The sequence below is a fragment of the Myripristis murdjan genome, chromosome 18 (genome assembly GCF_902150065.1).
Source record: "Myripristis murdjan chromosome 18, fMyrMur1.1, whole genome shotgun sequence".
Classification (NCBI taxonomy): Eukaryota; Metazoa; Chordata; class Actinopteri; order Holocentriformes; family Holocentridae; genus Myripristis; species Myripristis murdjan.
The window spans coordinates 25543889-25560681 of NC_043997.1; the positions used below are offsets into that span (position 1 = coordinate 25543889).

The 16793-nt window shown below is 40.8% G+C and overlaps 1 protein-coding gene across 4 annotated transcripts in view; it reads right to left on the bottom strand.

Annotated features, from left to right (window-relative positions):
* Window positions 1-16793, bottom strand: part of dock11 (dedicator of cytokinesis 11) — a 69248-nt gene that overhangs the window by 25864 nt on the left and 26591 nt on the right. The window contains exons 13-34 of one of the 4 annotated variants that reach the window (XM_030075824.1): window positions 16443-16565; window positions 16095-16177; window positions 15657-15779; window positions 15279-15355; window positions 14198-14382; window positions 13933-13998; window positions 11064-11156; window positions 9604-9727; window positions 9250-9371; window positions 9027-9110; window positions 8844-8933; window positions 8517-8638; window positions 8271-8340; window positions 7953-8078; window positions 7481-7552; window positions 6743-6889; window positions 5958-6041; window positions 5199-5310; window positions 4714-4752; window positions 3121-3302; window positions 2281-2394; window positions 1967-2042 (exon numbers count right to left, since the gene is read on the bottom strand). In XM_030075824.1, coding sequence (XP_029931684.1) covers window positions 1967-2042; window positions 2281-2394; window positions 3121-3302; window positions 4714-4752; window positions 5199-5310; window positions 5958-6041; window positions 6743-6889; window positions 7481-7552; window positions 7953-8078; window positions 8271-8340; window positions 8517-8638; window positions 8844-8933; window positions 9027-9110; window positions 9250-9371; window positions 9604-9727; window positions 11064-11156; window positions 13933-13998; window positions 14198-14382; window positions 15279-15355; window positions 15657-15779; window positions 16095-16177; window positions 16443-16565 — 2314 coding nt within the window. Of the gene's footprint in view, window positions 1-1966; window positions 2043-2280; window positions 2395-3120; window positions 3303-4713; window positions 4753-5198; window positions 5311-5957; window positions 6042-6742; window positions 6890-7480; window positions 7553-7952; window positions 8079-8270; window positions 8341-8516; window positions 8639-8843; window positions 8934-9026; window positions 9114-9249; window positions 9372-9603; window positions 9728-11063; window positions 11157-13932; window positions 13999-14197; window positions 14383-15278; window positions 15356-15656; window positions 15780-16094; window positions 16178-16442; window positions 16566-16793 lie in introns of all 4 variants that reach the window. The other 3 variants (XM_030075823.1, XM_030075827.1, XM_030075825.1) reach the window with 3 other exon arrangements.

The following is a 16793-nucleotide window of genomic DNA, read 5'->3' on the forward strand; positions in this document are numbered from 1 at the left end:
CTTATTGCAAATAAAAGATAGTAATACAGTTTAACATGGTGGTATGATGTTCCCTGCAGCAGCACATAACAGCTAATACTCTACAGCAAATAGTATATAACCCTACACTAATGAAAGGCCACTTCAGGCATGATTTAGGCAAAACCACACTGGTTCAAAGACAGACACATACTGTTTAATATTATTTAATTATTGATATTTTAATGTGAAAAAGTAATATACCTAACCCAAGTCATGACCTCACTGACTAGAATCATAACCAATGCGCTGGGTCTAACAACATCCACATGCATTGATCACATCTTTACAAATATTTCTGACTTAAGACTCTGTAGGATGTAGTGACCACAATCATATTAAATTAACAAGATACTTAAAGCTTCCCCATTTTTTTTTTTTAAAGCTATACAAACCTTTTATGAAACTGATAAGTTAAAGTAAGGTTGAGTGATCTGACATTTTCATTGAGCCTGATACTAATATTGCTCTGACTTTAAATGTTATGAGCAACTGGCTGAACGAGATGCTGCCAAACAAACTGCTGGAAAGTCCCATGATTTTTCTGAGAGGATCACATATTGCACACTGAGGAACACTGTCTTTAATGTGAATGAGAACAAAAAGAAAGCACACTATTAACAACAACTCTGGACTGCTGGCAATGACATCAAGAAAACCTGGAGGAGCCTAAATGACATCATGGGAAAAGAGGCAGCTCAGATGTTGCACATGTCGAATCGGATGGGGGCTTTATCACTAAGCCTTTTCAAATTGCCCATTATTTTAACCTCTCCCATTTATTCTTGACAAGATGCTAATGGAGATGTATGCTGACAACTCTGCAATATATTACTCCTCCAGTGATGAAATAACTGAAGTTGTTGAGCTTGATTGGGTAAAGAATTGAGTAAATTGAGTAAAAATAATCTCCATGTGTAAATCCATGCTCCTTGGTTCCAGCAGGGCTATCCTGTGACCAAGAGTTAAATGTATCAATCCAAGCAGTCCAATTGGAACACATTAAAGAAATAAAGCTTTTAGGCATCACCGTGGATCACCACTTTACCCATTCTAAGGACAATGACAATATTGTTAAGAAAATGGGAGGAGGTACCCGAATCAGCATGACCAACTGTCATGAAAATGGTCATAACATCATTGGTAGTAAGCCACCTAGAATACTGCTATGTTATTTAGTCTGCAGCCAGGAAAAAAGACATCCAAAAGTTACAGTTGGTTAAAAATAGAGCAGCTAGAGTGGTTCGGGACTGTAAACTTTCTTGGCTTCCAGTAACAGCTAAGCTTCACCTTGCCTTGCTCCCTTTTCTCTGGGAAATAATTTTCTCGGGTGAAACCAGAATTCTTCTTCATGCAACTTGAATATATAACCAGAAATGAAAGAAGGGAAATAGGGGTTATTTATCCCTTCCCAAATTCAACACAAAACCTCTAAAAACGGAACCTGTTACCAACTCAGATTAAACACATAACTAAAACATTTAAAATAAGGGCAAGTCATGCTCTGGAAAACATGTAGCCTTTTAATAGGGATGGAGCAGAATGGCAAGGCAAAGCTAAAAGAAGTTTCATTTTATTCTCTGAATGCTTTAGCCCACTTAACTTTTAGAGTTCTTATCAGATCTCTGCATTTGATGTAATTTCAGTTTTTTGTTTAGATTTTGTTTTAATTTGTATTTTTGCTTCTTTTTCCACTATATTCTTTGATTTTACTATATTTAGTACCTAAGTATGATTGACTAATATTTTAATGTTTTATGTTTATGTGGTTAACTGTTTTTTTTGTTTGTTTGTTTGTTTGTTTTTTTGATGTCAGGAAGATTAGCAACCACATTTGCTGGAGCTAATGTGTTAATTTATCTATTCAAATGGCGTTAGGCTGTGATGATTATGGATGATTTGCAAACAGGAAGAGACCATATGTCATGTAACATGGCTTTAAACTCACTGTGGTCTTTGTCGATGGCAGTACTAATTCTCCTGCTGTCTGTGGAGCTGGTTGATATCAGGTCATCTCTGGAGCCCTGGACAAGGACAGGAAAAATAAAGTAAGGCCTGGATGGTTTTGCTTGCAAAGTGTAACACTCAATCATATATTGTACAAAATACATGACAGAGGACAAATTGAATGCCCATAGAAATCTCAACATAAACAGTGGGCACCCACACACTCGCACACAGTTTACATAAAAAATAGGTAAAACAAGTGAATGAAGATGGACAATTCATGGCATGAAGCTCCAAGGCTGGAAGGGGACTCACAGTGAGGCCGAGACCAGGGCTGGAAGTGTGCGGCTGGGCAGACAGCTGCTTCAGGTTCTGATAGAGCAGCTCCAGAAGAGGAAGGTAAAGCAGACAGATCCTGGCCTGCTGGTTCTGTAACACAAAACAGGACTGGATGAGGACAGCAAAAGCAAATGTGCTAATGAGATTGTTTACTGCACACAGACTACGGAATGATGTGACAGAAAACTTTTGATGTGATTGCATGAATATGATCACACAACATGGACAGCATATTCAGTGTCAAAGGAGAAGACTACCAGAGTTCCTTATCTGACATCAGCACACTGTTCGAAAGCCACATGTTGGTTGCCGCCAACAATGTCAGGGCCCTGCAGTTATTTGCATTCTAAACATGGCATCATTTGCATAACAGGCACTATCTTCTTTGGCGCCAGGCGCGCCGTTAACACAGCTTATCATTTTGGTCGTGAGTCAGCCGTTACAGGATGCTGGAAAGGGGTGTGGAGGGATTGCTGTTTCAGTTGCTTGAGCTAGGAGAACTGATTTTTTTTTTTTTTTGGTCTTTTCTTAATAAAAATTGTATGCAGGCTTTAGTGCAAATAAACCCAAAATGTCCTCATTCATCACCAACTAAAAGTGCAAACTGCATTTCAAATTCTTTGTTCTATTTTGAGCGTACAGGAGGAGAAACAATCTCCTTTGCTTGCCTGACCTGTTGGTGATGATGCCTGCATCCTGCAGCAATGACAGTAGTCATTCTGAATGGCCAAACTCTTTTCACATAGTACTTACCTTGCCTTCTTCCTCTTCCCTTTCCATTGTGAAACTCCTCCACCAGCCCCCCTTATTTCTTACCTTGTAGGCTGTGTAGCGGTCGTCCATGGCGTGTTTAATGAGCAGGTTCTTGAGCACAGCCACCGCAAGCTGTCGGACCTCCGGCCCCTGCTGCAAGGCCTCGGCCACTTCCCTCAACAGCAGACCCACCAGGAAGTGGTTGCGGCAGTAGTCCTCTGTTAGGCTGAACTCTAGGCTCTGCTCTGTGGTTGGACCAGACAGGAAGTTATCATTATAGGAAGGCCTACAGTGATGCTCATGGCTGTACTCATTGTTGGAACGTTCCATCAGGCTAAGATTAGGGTACTGTACTATAACTGTAATTGAAAAACCTAATTATATCAAAATCACTTTATTTCAGTAGGTAGTGATGAAATGGCTAAGTACTATGTACAATTCTTAGGTTCAGTGTGACATCAATTAATTTTCTGTTCCATTTATCTCTAACAGAGCTGAGGTCCTACTATTGTGCTTGCTGGCTCACCGGAAAGGCTCTGCTACATGGAACTGAAACTTAATTAATGTCACTGGTTGAAACCTGTGTTTATGTGCTATTTTATGTCAAAATGGCTACGGTGAAAATGGTCTATTGGTAGCAGCAGTGAAAAAGTACCTGTGTGACCTTACTGGTTGACAACAGCATCAAAATATTGGGCTGTACTGTATCTTTTCCTAACTATATCACTTACAATGCATGGCTTGACCCTTAGACTGAGACATACATCCACAAGACAGTAGAAAAAACATTTTCATTTTCATTTTGATTTCCATTCTGATTTGACATGACAAAACATGACAGCTACTATACACAAAAAATACTGTACACTACAAAGGGCAAACTATATCTGAGTGCACTGAGAATGCAACCACTGATAATTCGACCAATGGTTGTATTCAAATATCACATTTCCTGTACACTGGTGCAACATCTCTCAAACCCACATTCAACAGAAAAGACCATTTAACATTCATTCTCCAGGCATCAATGTTCCAACACCACACAAAGAAGGGAATTCAGAGAGAAACCTGCGTTAGGCAATGGGTAATGCTTATACCATATTTTTCATTCATGCAAGGTAGACAGCCTCCAAAGATTATAAAGTCTATACAAATAAATCAATGGGAATCGGAGAGAGGTGTCACTTGAAGTGAGAACAATCAATTTAAACAGGAATGTCTGATTCTGTTCCAAAATGTAAAACAGGCCAACGCAGATTAGGAACTGAGTTACCCTCTGATGTTATCTCTGCTGCTCTGCTGTCACAGAATATGAAAGAAAGAAGAGACACAGAAATTGCAAGAGAGAGACACACAGCCTCATGAAAAATATTCCCTTTCTAATATTTTCAAGTCAGTTGATTCTATCATCAGCCAAGCTCCATTGCGCTACAACGCACAGGCACAGGCCCTAGCAGGCAACTGGCAGGTATGCCGGTAACTGAAGGTGTTAGCCTAGCATTAGAAATGTGCTGAGTGTGAGTGGGTGTCCTGCGAGACAGAGACAGCAGGACAGAAGGTTAGTACAAATCAGGACAGGGAGCGGCCATGTACAGAGGTTTGCGTACGGCAGCAAACGCAGCACGGATGATGTATGGTGCGGAGGGCATCACCTACCTACTGCGCCAAAGAACTCCGACGCGTATGAAATTAAATCTGACCATGAGCAAAACATAAAAAACAGAGAGGGGAAAGTAAAAAATAAAGAATTGGGGGTGGGGGTAAAAACATGAACATTCCATGCAGTATATTCATAGCAATAGCCTAGTTGTTTGCTTTTAACTGGTGGAGCTGTAAATTAATAACCATTATCAAAAAGTGTTGAGAAAGTCATTATGTAACCAGGGTTACAGTAATGACACTTAATAAATAACTTGACATCATCTGACCCTCTTCTATGCTGGTATTTGAGTTTGCACTGGCCAAATTAATCAGGCAGGTTAATAAGGGAGGCACTGTGGTGGATGCATGTAGGGAGAGACTTTTGGGTGGAGGGAGGGGGGCAAGAAGGAGGTTTATGTGATTGCTGGTCAGTGCTTGGATTTGTGGTAGGAAACACAATGCAGATCAATGGCAGACAGAATGTGCCATCTGACCCTCACCTTGTACCCTCTGAAGTTTGGTGCGCCCAAACGCCATGGGCAGGTTGAGGGGGATAAAGTGCTCATGGTTGCACACCGTCATCAGGAAATCAAACTTCATTTCAGTCAGCACCTAAGTCAAACACGCACACACACACACACACACACACACACACATACACACAAAGTTACATGACAGCTACTGCAGTGCATAAATATATATCTTGTCTTTGCGGGCAGGTACTCCTTAAACAAAGTCTGATGGGTGGATGTGCTGGTTTAATTTGTTAGTCAAATGTTGTACTGCTGATAGACACACGCACAAGAGAGAGAGAGAGAGAGAGGGAGAGAGAGAGAGAGAGAGAGAGAGAGAGAGAGAGGGAGGGAGGGAAAGGGAGGGAGAGGGAGAGGGAGTGAGAGGGAGTGAGAAAGATAGAGAGAGAGTCCAAAGAACCAAGGAGCAATTTCAGGGTGCTTTTCAGCCTCACAGGTAATATGATAGCAGTTAATGCACCTTTGGGGTTATGTCAATGTCTGGTACAAAACGTTAGTTAGAAATACATGCCAAAAAAAGAGTGCTAAGTTGCATAATCGTAAGTACAAAAGCAGGAAACGTTTCAGTCCTCTGGCTAGAATCATAGCTATTATAATTTTGCTCCGATTAAACATCTGTGTTGTGACACCCTTCCTCAGTCAGGCAGCCTCACCATCATTCTTTTCTAGTCTTTCTTGCTAACCTTGGTCTTGCCATGTGTTGGTCCTGCTGCATGTGAAGCATACCTTGGGATCTTTGAGGCTGAAGCCACACATATAGTCGTTGACCAGGCTGAAGGCAAAGCCCCTGTTCATGAAGGTCAGGCACCTCTGAGGAGAGAGGAGGGTAATTAGGACACTGCTCAGACATGCTGGATGGGCCTGATCTCAAACAACAGAAAGTTACAGCACATCATATCAAAACCGGTTGTTCCTTCCTGGAGCTCAGCTAAAAGTAACATGAGTGGTGAAGTAACAATGCCAGGAAGTGAATCAAGATATTAGCTTCCCATTAAAGGACAGGAGGTAAATTAATTTTGTACACACTGCAAAAGAGCTCCATCGAAACAAGTCATCTAATCCAGTTTGTCATATAACAAGGTAAAAAATCTGCCAGTGGGGTGAGATAATCGAATTTGTTTCCAGTGCTCATGAACTTGTTTCCAGAATTTTCTTGAATCAAGCGTCATTTTATTGATCACCCATGCTGATCTGCCCTCTTCTGCCTTGTTTCAACATTTATTTATTTATTTATAGTCAAGTACTTTATACGCCAAAAAAAAAAACAAAAAAACAAAAAAAAAAAAACAAGTGAAAACAGTGAGATTATCTCATCCAACTGGCAGATTTTTTTTCTTCTCAAGAAAAAACAAGATTTTAAAACTCAATATGTGAGTAACCAGCAGGATAACACACAAAAAATGACAGATTTTGTAGTTCATTTTTTGGACCAATCAGAATTTGCACGACACCACATGCCATTTATTAAGTTAAATGAAGTGTGTTTAATGTTGTGTGCTAGGGGTCTAGACCTTGATGAAGGTTGCCAGGCTCAGGTTGATGCAGCGTGCTTCCTCAGGGATTTCCACATGGCGGATGGTGATGTGGGGTATGATGGACAGCAGCAGAGACTGCAGCGCCTGGTGGAAACTGTCTGGGAAACGCTGGGCTCGTGGCATCTACAACATCGGTCATACAGATTCACAGAATAGAGATGGGAGGGGATACAACTCGATGACGAAACTAAAGTTGATACATCCATCATGGTCAGATCAAATACGTCAAAACAGCTTGATAGTGATCAAGATTCATCATGAATCTCAAGATCAAGTCTTTTTGATCTTGAGTTTTTTTCATAGCTGCAGAGGACATTACACAACTACAGACAAAGTTTTGCTTCTTCATTGTGGGATGTCCAGCACTGCTGGTAAAGTCTATGATAAAATACAGAACCACAGCGCAAGAATGTAGAATATATACAAGGTTTAACAATGACTCAGTGGGGGTGTGTGACTGTGTTTTGTGACTGTAAGGCAGACAAATGTGCCTTTGTCCTGTAAAACCTTCACTCCAAAAACTTTGTCTGAGTGCTGATGACATGAGGTAGACATTACTATAAGACACACACACAAGCCATAGATCCACATCTAGCACAAACACATACGCACACAGGAAAAACAACAGGATCCCATTGCCTGTAATGGCAAAGTTCCTGCTCATTATTACTTGAAGGAAGCTACAGTTTATATGAGAGGTCGCTGTATACAAACCTTAAACCGGTTTCCCTCCTGCAGGTACTGGGCCATGGACTTGGCCATGGTTTCAAAGAAGAACCAGGAATACTACAAAAGAGGAAGGGAAAGAGGGATAAGGGGAGTGAGACTGTTAGGGCCATTTCCTGTTATGTAGTCTTCCCAGAAAAGAAAGAAACTAAAGTAGGTTAGAGCCACACCGTGAAGACAGGGTGACTCATGAGACCGGGCTGACTGTACAGGTCGCTACGAGCTTTGGGAATGCTTTTTTTCCAAACCACAAGCTTTCTTGGAAATAGTCTGAATTCACTTCCTTGTTCTGTTGTGATTAGCTGGCCATTGTATGAGCAAGGGTGCCACCTGCTGTTCAAAATTATCACTACAGTTTCTTAACTGAGTGGGAGATAAAAGGGAACGCAGGTAGAGAGAAACCAAGAGAAAAGCTGAGAAACAGTAAGTAAAGTAAATGAATCACAGACACAACACACACCTTGAGCAGTTTGTTGCTGGTGTTGAAGTCAGCGGTCTGCTTGAGGATGGCTGTGACTGCAGTGGCCATGACCTCATGAGTGGTCGCTGAGTTCCCTGACGTAGGGTTGCTGGTCACAAACACATACTGAGGATGGAAAACACACCAATAAGTACACACAAGATGCTTTGGTCAAGACACCATGAGAGCTTCAACACCAACTGAAATTGGTGGCAAGCAATTACTTTTATGACAATAATTAGAATTATTCATGTGCACATTTGCTTCCCAATGTCATTTGCACGTGTAGTAGAAATCATCCTTGTGTTGCCATTATACCTTAAGGAAAGAGCGCAGGTAGTGTTCTTGTCCTTCCTCGTGACATCTGGCGACGATGTGTATGATCACACTAAGGGTACAAAGCAAGGCACTGTATTACTGCAAGCATTTTGGAGGGTGTCAGTTGTCTGTAATACATTTTAAGAATCTAGTTGAGGAATATTTATAACAAACTGTTTTTTTTTTTTTAAATATTCAAGATAATTACAAAATGTTGCCACAGTTTGCATGAGCATCACAACTGACCGGAGAGAGTTGACTGCAATCTCATGGGCTTCTTTGGTTGCCGTTGTGAGCACGTCAAACAGCTGCATCAGCACAGTAGGCAGAAAGTTGATGATAACCTGAGTCTCCATGGCGTGCAGGCACTGGTGGAGGGAGGAAAGAACAGAGGGACACAGAAACAAACAACAAAAAACTGAAAATGTAGCAAACAGGTTGAAGAATAGGAAAATAACTCTTGAATTTCTGTTGGCTAGGTTCACACTGGCTAACAGAATGCCTTACTCATTATGAACTGGCTCAAATGAAGAATGAAAAAGCAGAAATCACTATGGTATGGCCTTATCTCACCTTCAGATATTTGATGAGTTCTGCTGGGTTGCCCTCTGAGGTCGTCCTCATCAGCTGGCAGTGCTGGAAGAACTTGTGTAGATGCAGGTCCTAAGGAGGAACAGTGGCCCAATATCAGTATCAACCATAGTTTGTCTTACTGCATGCAAACAAATGTCAAGAATGGTAGAAGAAGTGCTGTACCTGAGTGTATACTGTCGATGCTACATGGCTCCTGACTTTGAACAGCAGCTTGGCATTTTCCACCCACTTTACATCTGGTTGGGACTGCTCAAACACAGACAGGCATACACATCTTTGCTTTAACTGTGTCAGATTTGGAAATGTAAAAAGCAGCATAATCATGCATAATACATAATCATGCCCTTCAAAACCATGTGAGGTACATCAGTGCTTGAGAATATACCTTCTTGGAGTCCTGACTCTTGTCCCACAGGTATCCAGGAGGCAGTGTGGCAGCAATAGGGAGCTGGAGCTCTGTAGACTGCATCCTGCCATCCTTCAACAGGGGCATCCAGGAGTAGCCCACTGGGACACAGGACAACATGACATAGTCACACTGACTGGGACACAAACCACTTAGACACAGCTTAAACGGAGACATACTGTGAATTTTAAGAGGCTAAACACTACACTCCCATAAATCACATTTCACCTGATTTATAGTGGTTTTGATTTATTTATTATGCACATTTCCACACACACACACACACACACACACACACACATACATACACACACACTTTCACAGCTGACTCACCCAAAGATTCTACTCCCTCTCTCTTCTTGGTACTAGTCTTGCTGCTGAACTCACAGCTGATGTGGTAAAAGGTGAAGAGGATGTGGTGTTTCTCGTGCACATGGACCGGAAGCTCAATCTTTATCTGTACACATTGGAACAGGTCATACGACTTAGTATATTATTAAGCATCATATCTGTCTTTATAATGACCACTACACACAAAGATAATGATACTAATAATAGACTGAATATAGTTCTGATAGCAGGATAGAGTACAAGTATTAGAGAATTTCCCTAATGATCAAATAGTACTAAAAACTTTATATAACAAACTCAGAAATGAGTCATGATTCTTTTTGTCTCACACTGTGAGACAAAAGTAATCTAAGAGTAATCTAACATCAAAGATGTCAGATCACCCTAACAGAGGTTTTTTTTAGTCAGTAATGGCTGAAAGATGGCTGAAACTCATCAGCACTGATCATTTCTGCAATTTTGGCAGAAGACTCTGGCAATAAACTTCTCTCATCCTCGAGATTACAAAATTGCCCTGATATACCCGAAATAGCCCAGTCTCACCACACCATGTGCTCTTTCAGGAAAAGTGGCTCTGTTCGCGTTACTTTCATATATCTCAATCTCAGTTTTTGTTAAAAGAGCCTTAATAAAAAGTATAAAAGCAGGGCATCCTGATGGCTCAGATGGCGAAATGTGTAACTAAAATCCAGTCAAAGCCAACGCAGGACCCTTATTTCCTTCTTCTCTTTGGACTGTCTAGAAAAAAAAAAAAAACAAGAAATATTTGGTATTGCCTGAATATAGAAGTTTTTCTCTTATTTCTCCACAAGAGGGCAATAATGGCAAATAATTTAGACTCCTATAGGTAGATGAGTGAGTGAATAGAACTTTGATTGAACTGTGTGTGTGTGTGTGTGTGTGTGTGTGTGTGTGTGTGCTGGAGGCATCTGTTAAGATCCTAATCTGTTTGATATCGGGGCCACATGGCCTTCTTTGTTCTACTGCTTTCTGTCAGTATCCTGTCCCAACCTCTTGTGCTGAGCGTCTTGCTTCACGTGTGTGTTTAGAGTCTCTGACTGGCCAGTCTTGTGTGAGTTCACAGCCCTGCCTCAAATAAGATTTTAAGGATTAGCCTCATGTTGGCTGGGGAATTTGAACACTGCAAATTCTTGTGAAAAAAGAAATCTAAGATCCCCGCGTATTCGAGAATAATAGAGTCATCTGAATTTCCTCTGTGTAGCTTCAGTTGCACATCTCTATAATCTCCTCTGAACTTCCATTTTGAGTCTGTACCCTGCTGAATAAGTCTTTCCTCATATTGTTTCATTTTCTGTCAAAGTTTTATTCAAATTCAAAATCGGAGCATGCCAAGTGCTTGTCAAACTGCTGATAAATGTCAAAAATGGACAGGATAGGATCTTTGTATCTGATACTATACTGAGTCGGAACAATTGTCTCACCTCGTCGTAGAACTCTGGGCTTTGGTTGTGGTGCAGGACGGCTGCATACATGCTGCTGGTGAAGAGTGACTCTCCTGGCTTGCCATAGATGCACTGAAACACAATCAAGCACATCAATCATCAACGTCTGACCCTTTGATGGTGGGGCACAGCACTGGGTAACTGCTCAGCGATCTGTGGTTAGAGGCAATGTTTGAAGGAAAGAGGGGTTGAAGGTACAGCCTGTCATCCCATGAAAGAAGATACATAATAGAAGCACAAACAGACTAAATAGAGAATGGATAAACCACAAGGCAGAACCTGAAATTTTCAAAAACACAGTGTCTGGATCACAAAAGTTTCTGAGTCCTGGAAAGGAGAAGCTTCACGCTAACAAGTTATGTGGATATTCAGGACTTAGCTCTGCAGGAACAAGTGTGTAGAGAGGTCAAGCTTGACCAGGTCAGAACACTTGATATTAATAAGAGCTGACAAAAGTAAGAGGGGAATTCAGAGTCCAGCCTGCTCTAATGGCTGCTTTGATAATGTAATGAGGACACTAATCACTGTAGTCATCCCTAATGAGCAGTAATGACCAGCACTAGCCAGAGGAAGGACAACTGATAGAGACTGATTGGACCTGGGAACAAGGAAAGTGCTGGGGCCTCTGCTGCAGGGTGAAAGAGGGAAAGCGCTCATAGTTCCAGCTCAGCCTGGAATGAAGCTGGGTTGGCCATGGTGGGAGGGTGGTGGGATCTTCAGCAAGGATCTCTGCTGAAGATCACAAGGTAAGATGACAGGAAGTGTACGGCTGTGTATGGTTTGTCTGCCACCATGGAAACAACACATTCAGGGGCCTTCACTGCAGCAGCATGTGGAAGTGCAGAGATGATGGAAGTCCTGATTACCTGACGAGGGATACGGGCCTTGGCTAGAAGGGCTGGCTGGGATCTTATCAGTTGTCTGAAGGACAGGCTGTCCTGTTCATACATGCATTGCAAAGTAGAGTATCAAACTCCAAATGTTCATTTTCCACTGGTTGTACTGGTTTCTTCCTATAGGTTTCTTTTTATTTTTTCCTCCCAGTTAAAGGGATTTTTCTGTGTTTTTTTTCCTTATTCGATGTGAGGGTCTACGGACAGAAGATGATGTTTTGTGTCAGGCCCCTTTGAGGCAAATTGGTAATTTGTAATATTGGGCTACACAAATAAAATTAACTTGAATTGACTACTGTTGCCACCATTTTTTCAGTGGGTGTTCCAGTAGGTAATCCCATCACTAAGACTTAAAAAAAAAAAAAGCCTCCTACACACTCTTCACCCCTTATTTTGTCAAAGTTTTGATATAAAACCTTTATCAAGACATTTTCAAGTAGTCTTGAAAATAACTTCCACTAATGTTCTCTAGTGGGGTTTCCCTCCAGCACCTATTGAAGATTAAGTTTGGTGTGGATATTTTCCATCTCTTCATGAAGCCAGTAGCTAATTCCAAAGTACAGAAATCAATTTGCAGCCCATTGAGACATGGGGTGTGACTAAAATGTGCCAGTGTGCTGTATCAACTGAATCCTAGATCTGCTACAATAGATAATCAAGTAGTAAATGAGAGATTAGACTGACATGTTAGAACAGAATTTAGTGTGTTGTCACAAAATTCAAGTAAGTACTCAAATAAATCGAACATAAGCACATGAATGCAGCTGTGGGTGTATTTTTTCCATGCCAGGTCTCTAGGATATTCCATCTTTCTCAGCCTTCAAGTTTCAGTTTTTCCCCCCAAAACTTCAGAGGAATCCTTCAGTGGGTTCCACTGCTTCTGATTTAATCTCCTCTGAGGTGTGCTGCTGGCATCTGTAAACTCGGCCTCAGCAAACATCAAGCATTGTTTGCAACCAGACCCTGTGTGTTTCTAAGATACATGTAAGCATCTCGATCATGTTCAAAAAGTATGAATGTTTTGGTAATCCAAGTCCAAAAATTTTGTATTTTATTCCCTCCTTCTGGAAAATTGTAGGGAAAAAATCCTCGATCCTTTGATTACTGTTTCCATCCACAAATATTTGATGTGTAGTGAGAGAGGAGAAAACAGAGAAAGAGAGTGAGGGAGAGAGAGAGTGACCTCTCATTATATCCTCTTGCCAGCTGTAATAACCAGCTTCTGTAAGCTTTTCCTTTCTCCTTTTCTGGCCCCTCAATGGTACTCTGCGGTGCACTTTGTAGAACACATGTCCTCACATTCTTGTTTTAAATTCTATCTTCATCATCATTTGAAAAATAGTTGAGAATTTGAGAGGCCTCTCCTGATCACATTAAATTTTCAGTTGTAAGATTTATAAGCTTTCAGTGGAAAATGAAATGATTATTTTTACTGTAACTACATGTTACATGTGACTAATTGTTTACATGTGATGTTTGAAGAAAAAATTTAATTCCCTAGTGAGTTACGTTCATACTAATCAACAGAACAGGCTTCTAAAAACCTTTAACTTCCCTTTAACCAAGCAATAAATATCGTTTCACGTATACATATAACTTACAAAAAACTAAACTCTAAGAAAGGATGCTGCTGTAAAACATATTACTGACTGCATTACTTATTTTGAGTACTTCACAAGTAAAGAGTACTGATCCTATACTCATATTTTTGCTCTACTGTAGAGCTATTTTTTGTATCTTTTCTGGTTGAGTTTCCTTGTCCATATGAAACCACTAAACACCAAGGTCAAGCCATGAAACGTAAGAGCAAGAGCTCAGTAGGCTACAATACTGCTGAGTTGCACAACACAGCTTCCTTTAATTAACTTAAATTAATTTATATTAATTGACAAGCACTGGATACTGTACATTATCATGCAACTAGTGTGTGAAAGGACATTTAATCGTCCACTCACCTTTAAAGGGCCAGCACCCTCTTCATCTGAATCTCGGAACTGGATGCAGACCGCAATGTTTCTAGCCTGGCAGAGAGAAAACATGACATCATTCAGTCAACACACAGAAAAAAACATAATCAGTGAGAGTGAGCTTGAACCAATCTGTGATATGTGCATAGCCGTGTTCCAGCGCACACGCAAAAAAATCCTTGTTCTTTGGTGTTTTTTAGTCATTTCCTCCACCACACTATGTCAGTCCAACCTCATTCAGAATAGCACACACCTTGGCAAAGGTCTTCTGGTTGTCATATTTGAGCAGCAGGGGGTAGATGTAGAGGTGGTTCTTGTAGGTGGTGAAGGGGTAGCTGTACTTGGCCTCCTCAGAGAGGAACTCCTCCATCTCCACTGACACCCTCTCACACTCCTCCTCAAAGGGCTTGACGGGAATGTAGGAGGAGGTCACTGTGTCTGGGAGACAGAGCACAGGAGTTAGCAAACTGCCCTGTAACTGCTCTGCACCTAGACAGCCACAAATCTATCCCGCAGATCTGCATGCTACAGTAATCATCGAATCATCCCTTCTTCCATCTGAACCACTGCAACTACAATTAAACATATTCTTTCATTCATTTTTTGTTAATTCCAGCAAATTCCACAGCTACTATTGCTGATATTTATACTGATATTTATACTTTTTATACTTTTATTTTGTACATTTCTACTTAATATCTTTTAATTTTAATCCATCATCTGATGCATAGATTACATAACTCCCATCAATTTTTAGTTATTTTTAGTTTTATTTTCTCTGTATCCCATATAATTTGACACAGCAAACAAACCATTTTCCCCATAGAGATCATTAGACTTTTATCACATTATCTTAACTAACTCCTAGCAAGTACTCTCTACAACTCTATATCTGATACACAATGCTGTAGCCCATCTTGTTTTCAACCTCATTAAATCATCCCATATTAATCCCATTCTATGATCTGATTTTGCACCCCTTGCTATTCATTGCTTGTGATCTTGCTGATGAATTTCAGCTTATTCTGCTGTTGCAACAGCTGAACACCTGAGATATAAATGCTGCATGAATGCACAGCAAAATGTCATAATAAGCCAAGTATTTTCCTGTATAAGTACAGGGGGCTCAGATAACATAGTACTGCAGATTTCAATAAAGTACCAGCACAGAATAAAATGTTAGTTAGGCCAAGTATTTACCAAAAATACTTTTTTTCCAAGTTATAGTGCAGTGGTTAGTGGTTTTTCAATGGAAGCATTTGACTTTGCAATGTTTAAAAAATGTTGCAGAGAGGCAAATGTTAGAAGGAGGGTGTATAAAGAGGACTACACACTGGAGAAGTCAGGTGGGACACACTCGATGGTGACATTAAGTTGTCCAGGAATGATCTGAAGTTTGCTCTTCTCAGGCCTGCAGACAGAAAGGCAATTAAAAACATGCAGATGAACTGACTCATTCTTCTATCAAATGCTAAGTCTGAACAGAGGACATTTATTTGAATAATTTATTGGAAATGTTTTCTTATTTATAGCTAAAGCCCTTTGACTGGAGTCCCAATGTAGTGTCAAATTTGTACAACAGTGCACAAGACAATCCCCCACAAAAACCATGAAAAAGTAAGACCAAAGGGCCAACAATGCACTGACGTGTGTGTTGTGCACTACAGTAACTAAGCACTGATAAACACAGCAGAGGTTTGGCAGTGACTCACTTCCTGATGTCAGCCAGTAGTTTGATGAGGTCATCAGTGGAGATTTTGCTGCTGTCCTGGCGGTACAAAGGAGAAAACTTCCCATCCATGTCCAGGCTGCCCTGTGCATCTTTAAACACCTGCCTGGGACAAATAAAAACACGACTACAATGCCTGTCCAGCACAAACAGCTGAGTATGACATTTTCAGCCACAGTTAGATCAATTCATCAGGCTCTTGTTGAAATTCAGATACCCTGTTAATTTATAGGCAATTATCTCTAAGTTATGATGACACTGATGACATTAAGCTATGTGTTATTAACAATAACACATAGCTTAATAGCATAATAACTTATTATGCTATTCAGATGAATCTCAACAACTTTCTTGCCACATATATATTATATATGTGGCAAGAAACTTGATATTTATCAATTATGGGTTATTTGTGTCTTACTTGGCAGCCCAGGCAAATGGCATCCTGTACTGGCCTAGGCGCTGGCATGTCTGCTTGGCAGCTTTGAGCACCTTCTGAGCAGTCTGGGGTTGAGACACACACAGACAAACACACACACACACACACACACACACACACACACACACACACACACACACACACACACACACACAAATGCACAAGACAAAAAAAAAACGCGTACAATTATACAATCTGACTTTATAAAGTGACACTTCCTTTAAACACATAAAAAACCTTTAGTGGTTGAAATGAAACGTCATGCACTCAGCAGTGGTTTGGGTATGTGGGCGTCTTTATAAAAGGTAAGAAGAAAGTAAGGCAGCAGACCTTGTTGATGTCAGAGGTCTTGATGTACGGCTCAGCACAGTGTGTGATGCCATTTTGTAAAACCTTCTCCACACGGGCCACCAGGAAGATGTCAGCATGGGGATTGGTTACTGAAAAGATCCCCTGAAGGACAGAAGGAAAAATGAAGGGAAAAGGAAATGAGTGTAGAGGCTTGATGATACAGTATACAATGATCTCCTTCATAATGATTCATACTGGCAGGCTGTGAGTACATAATGAATCCATCATTCCTGCCCTCTAACCCCTCTTCCAAGGAATTTTCCATTGGGAAGATGGAGAGGAGGCAGCTGTTGGACATCTGAGGTGAAATCATCAAATTAAGCACTCAAA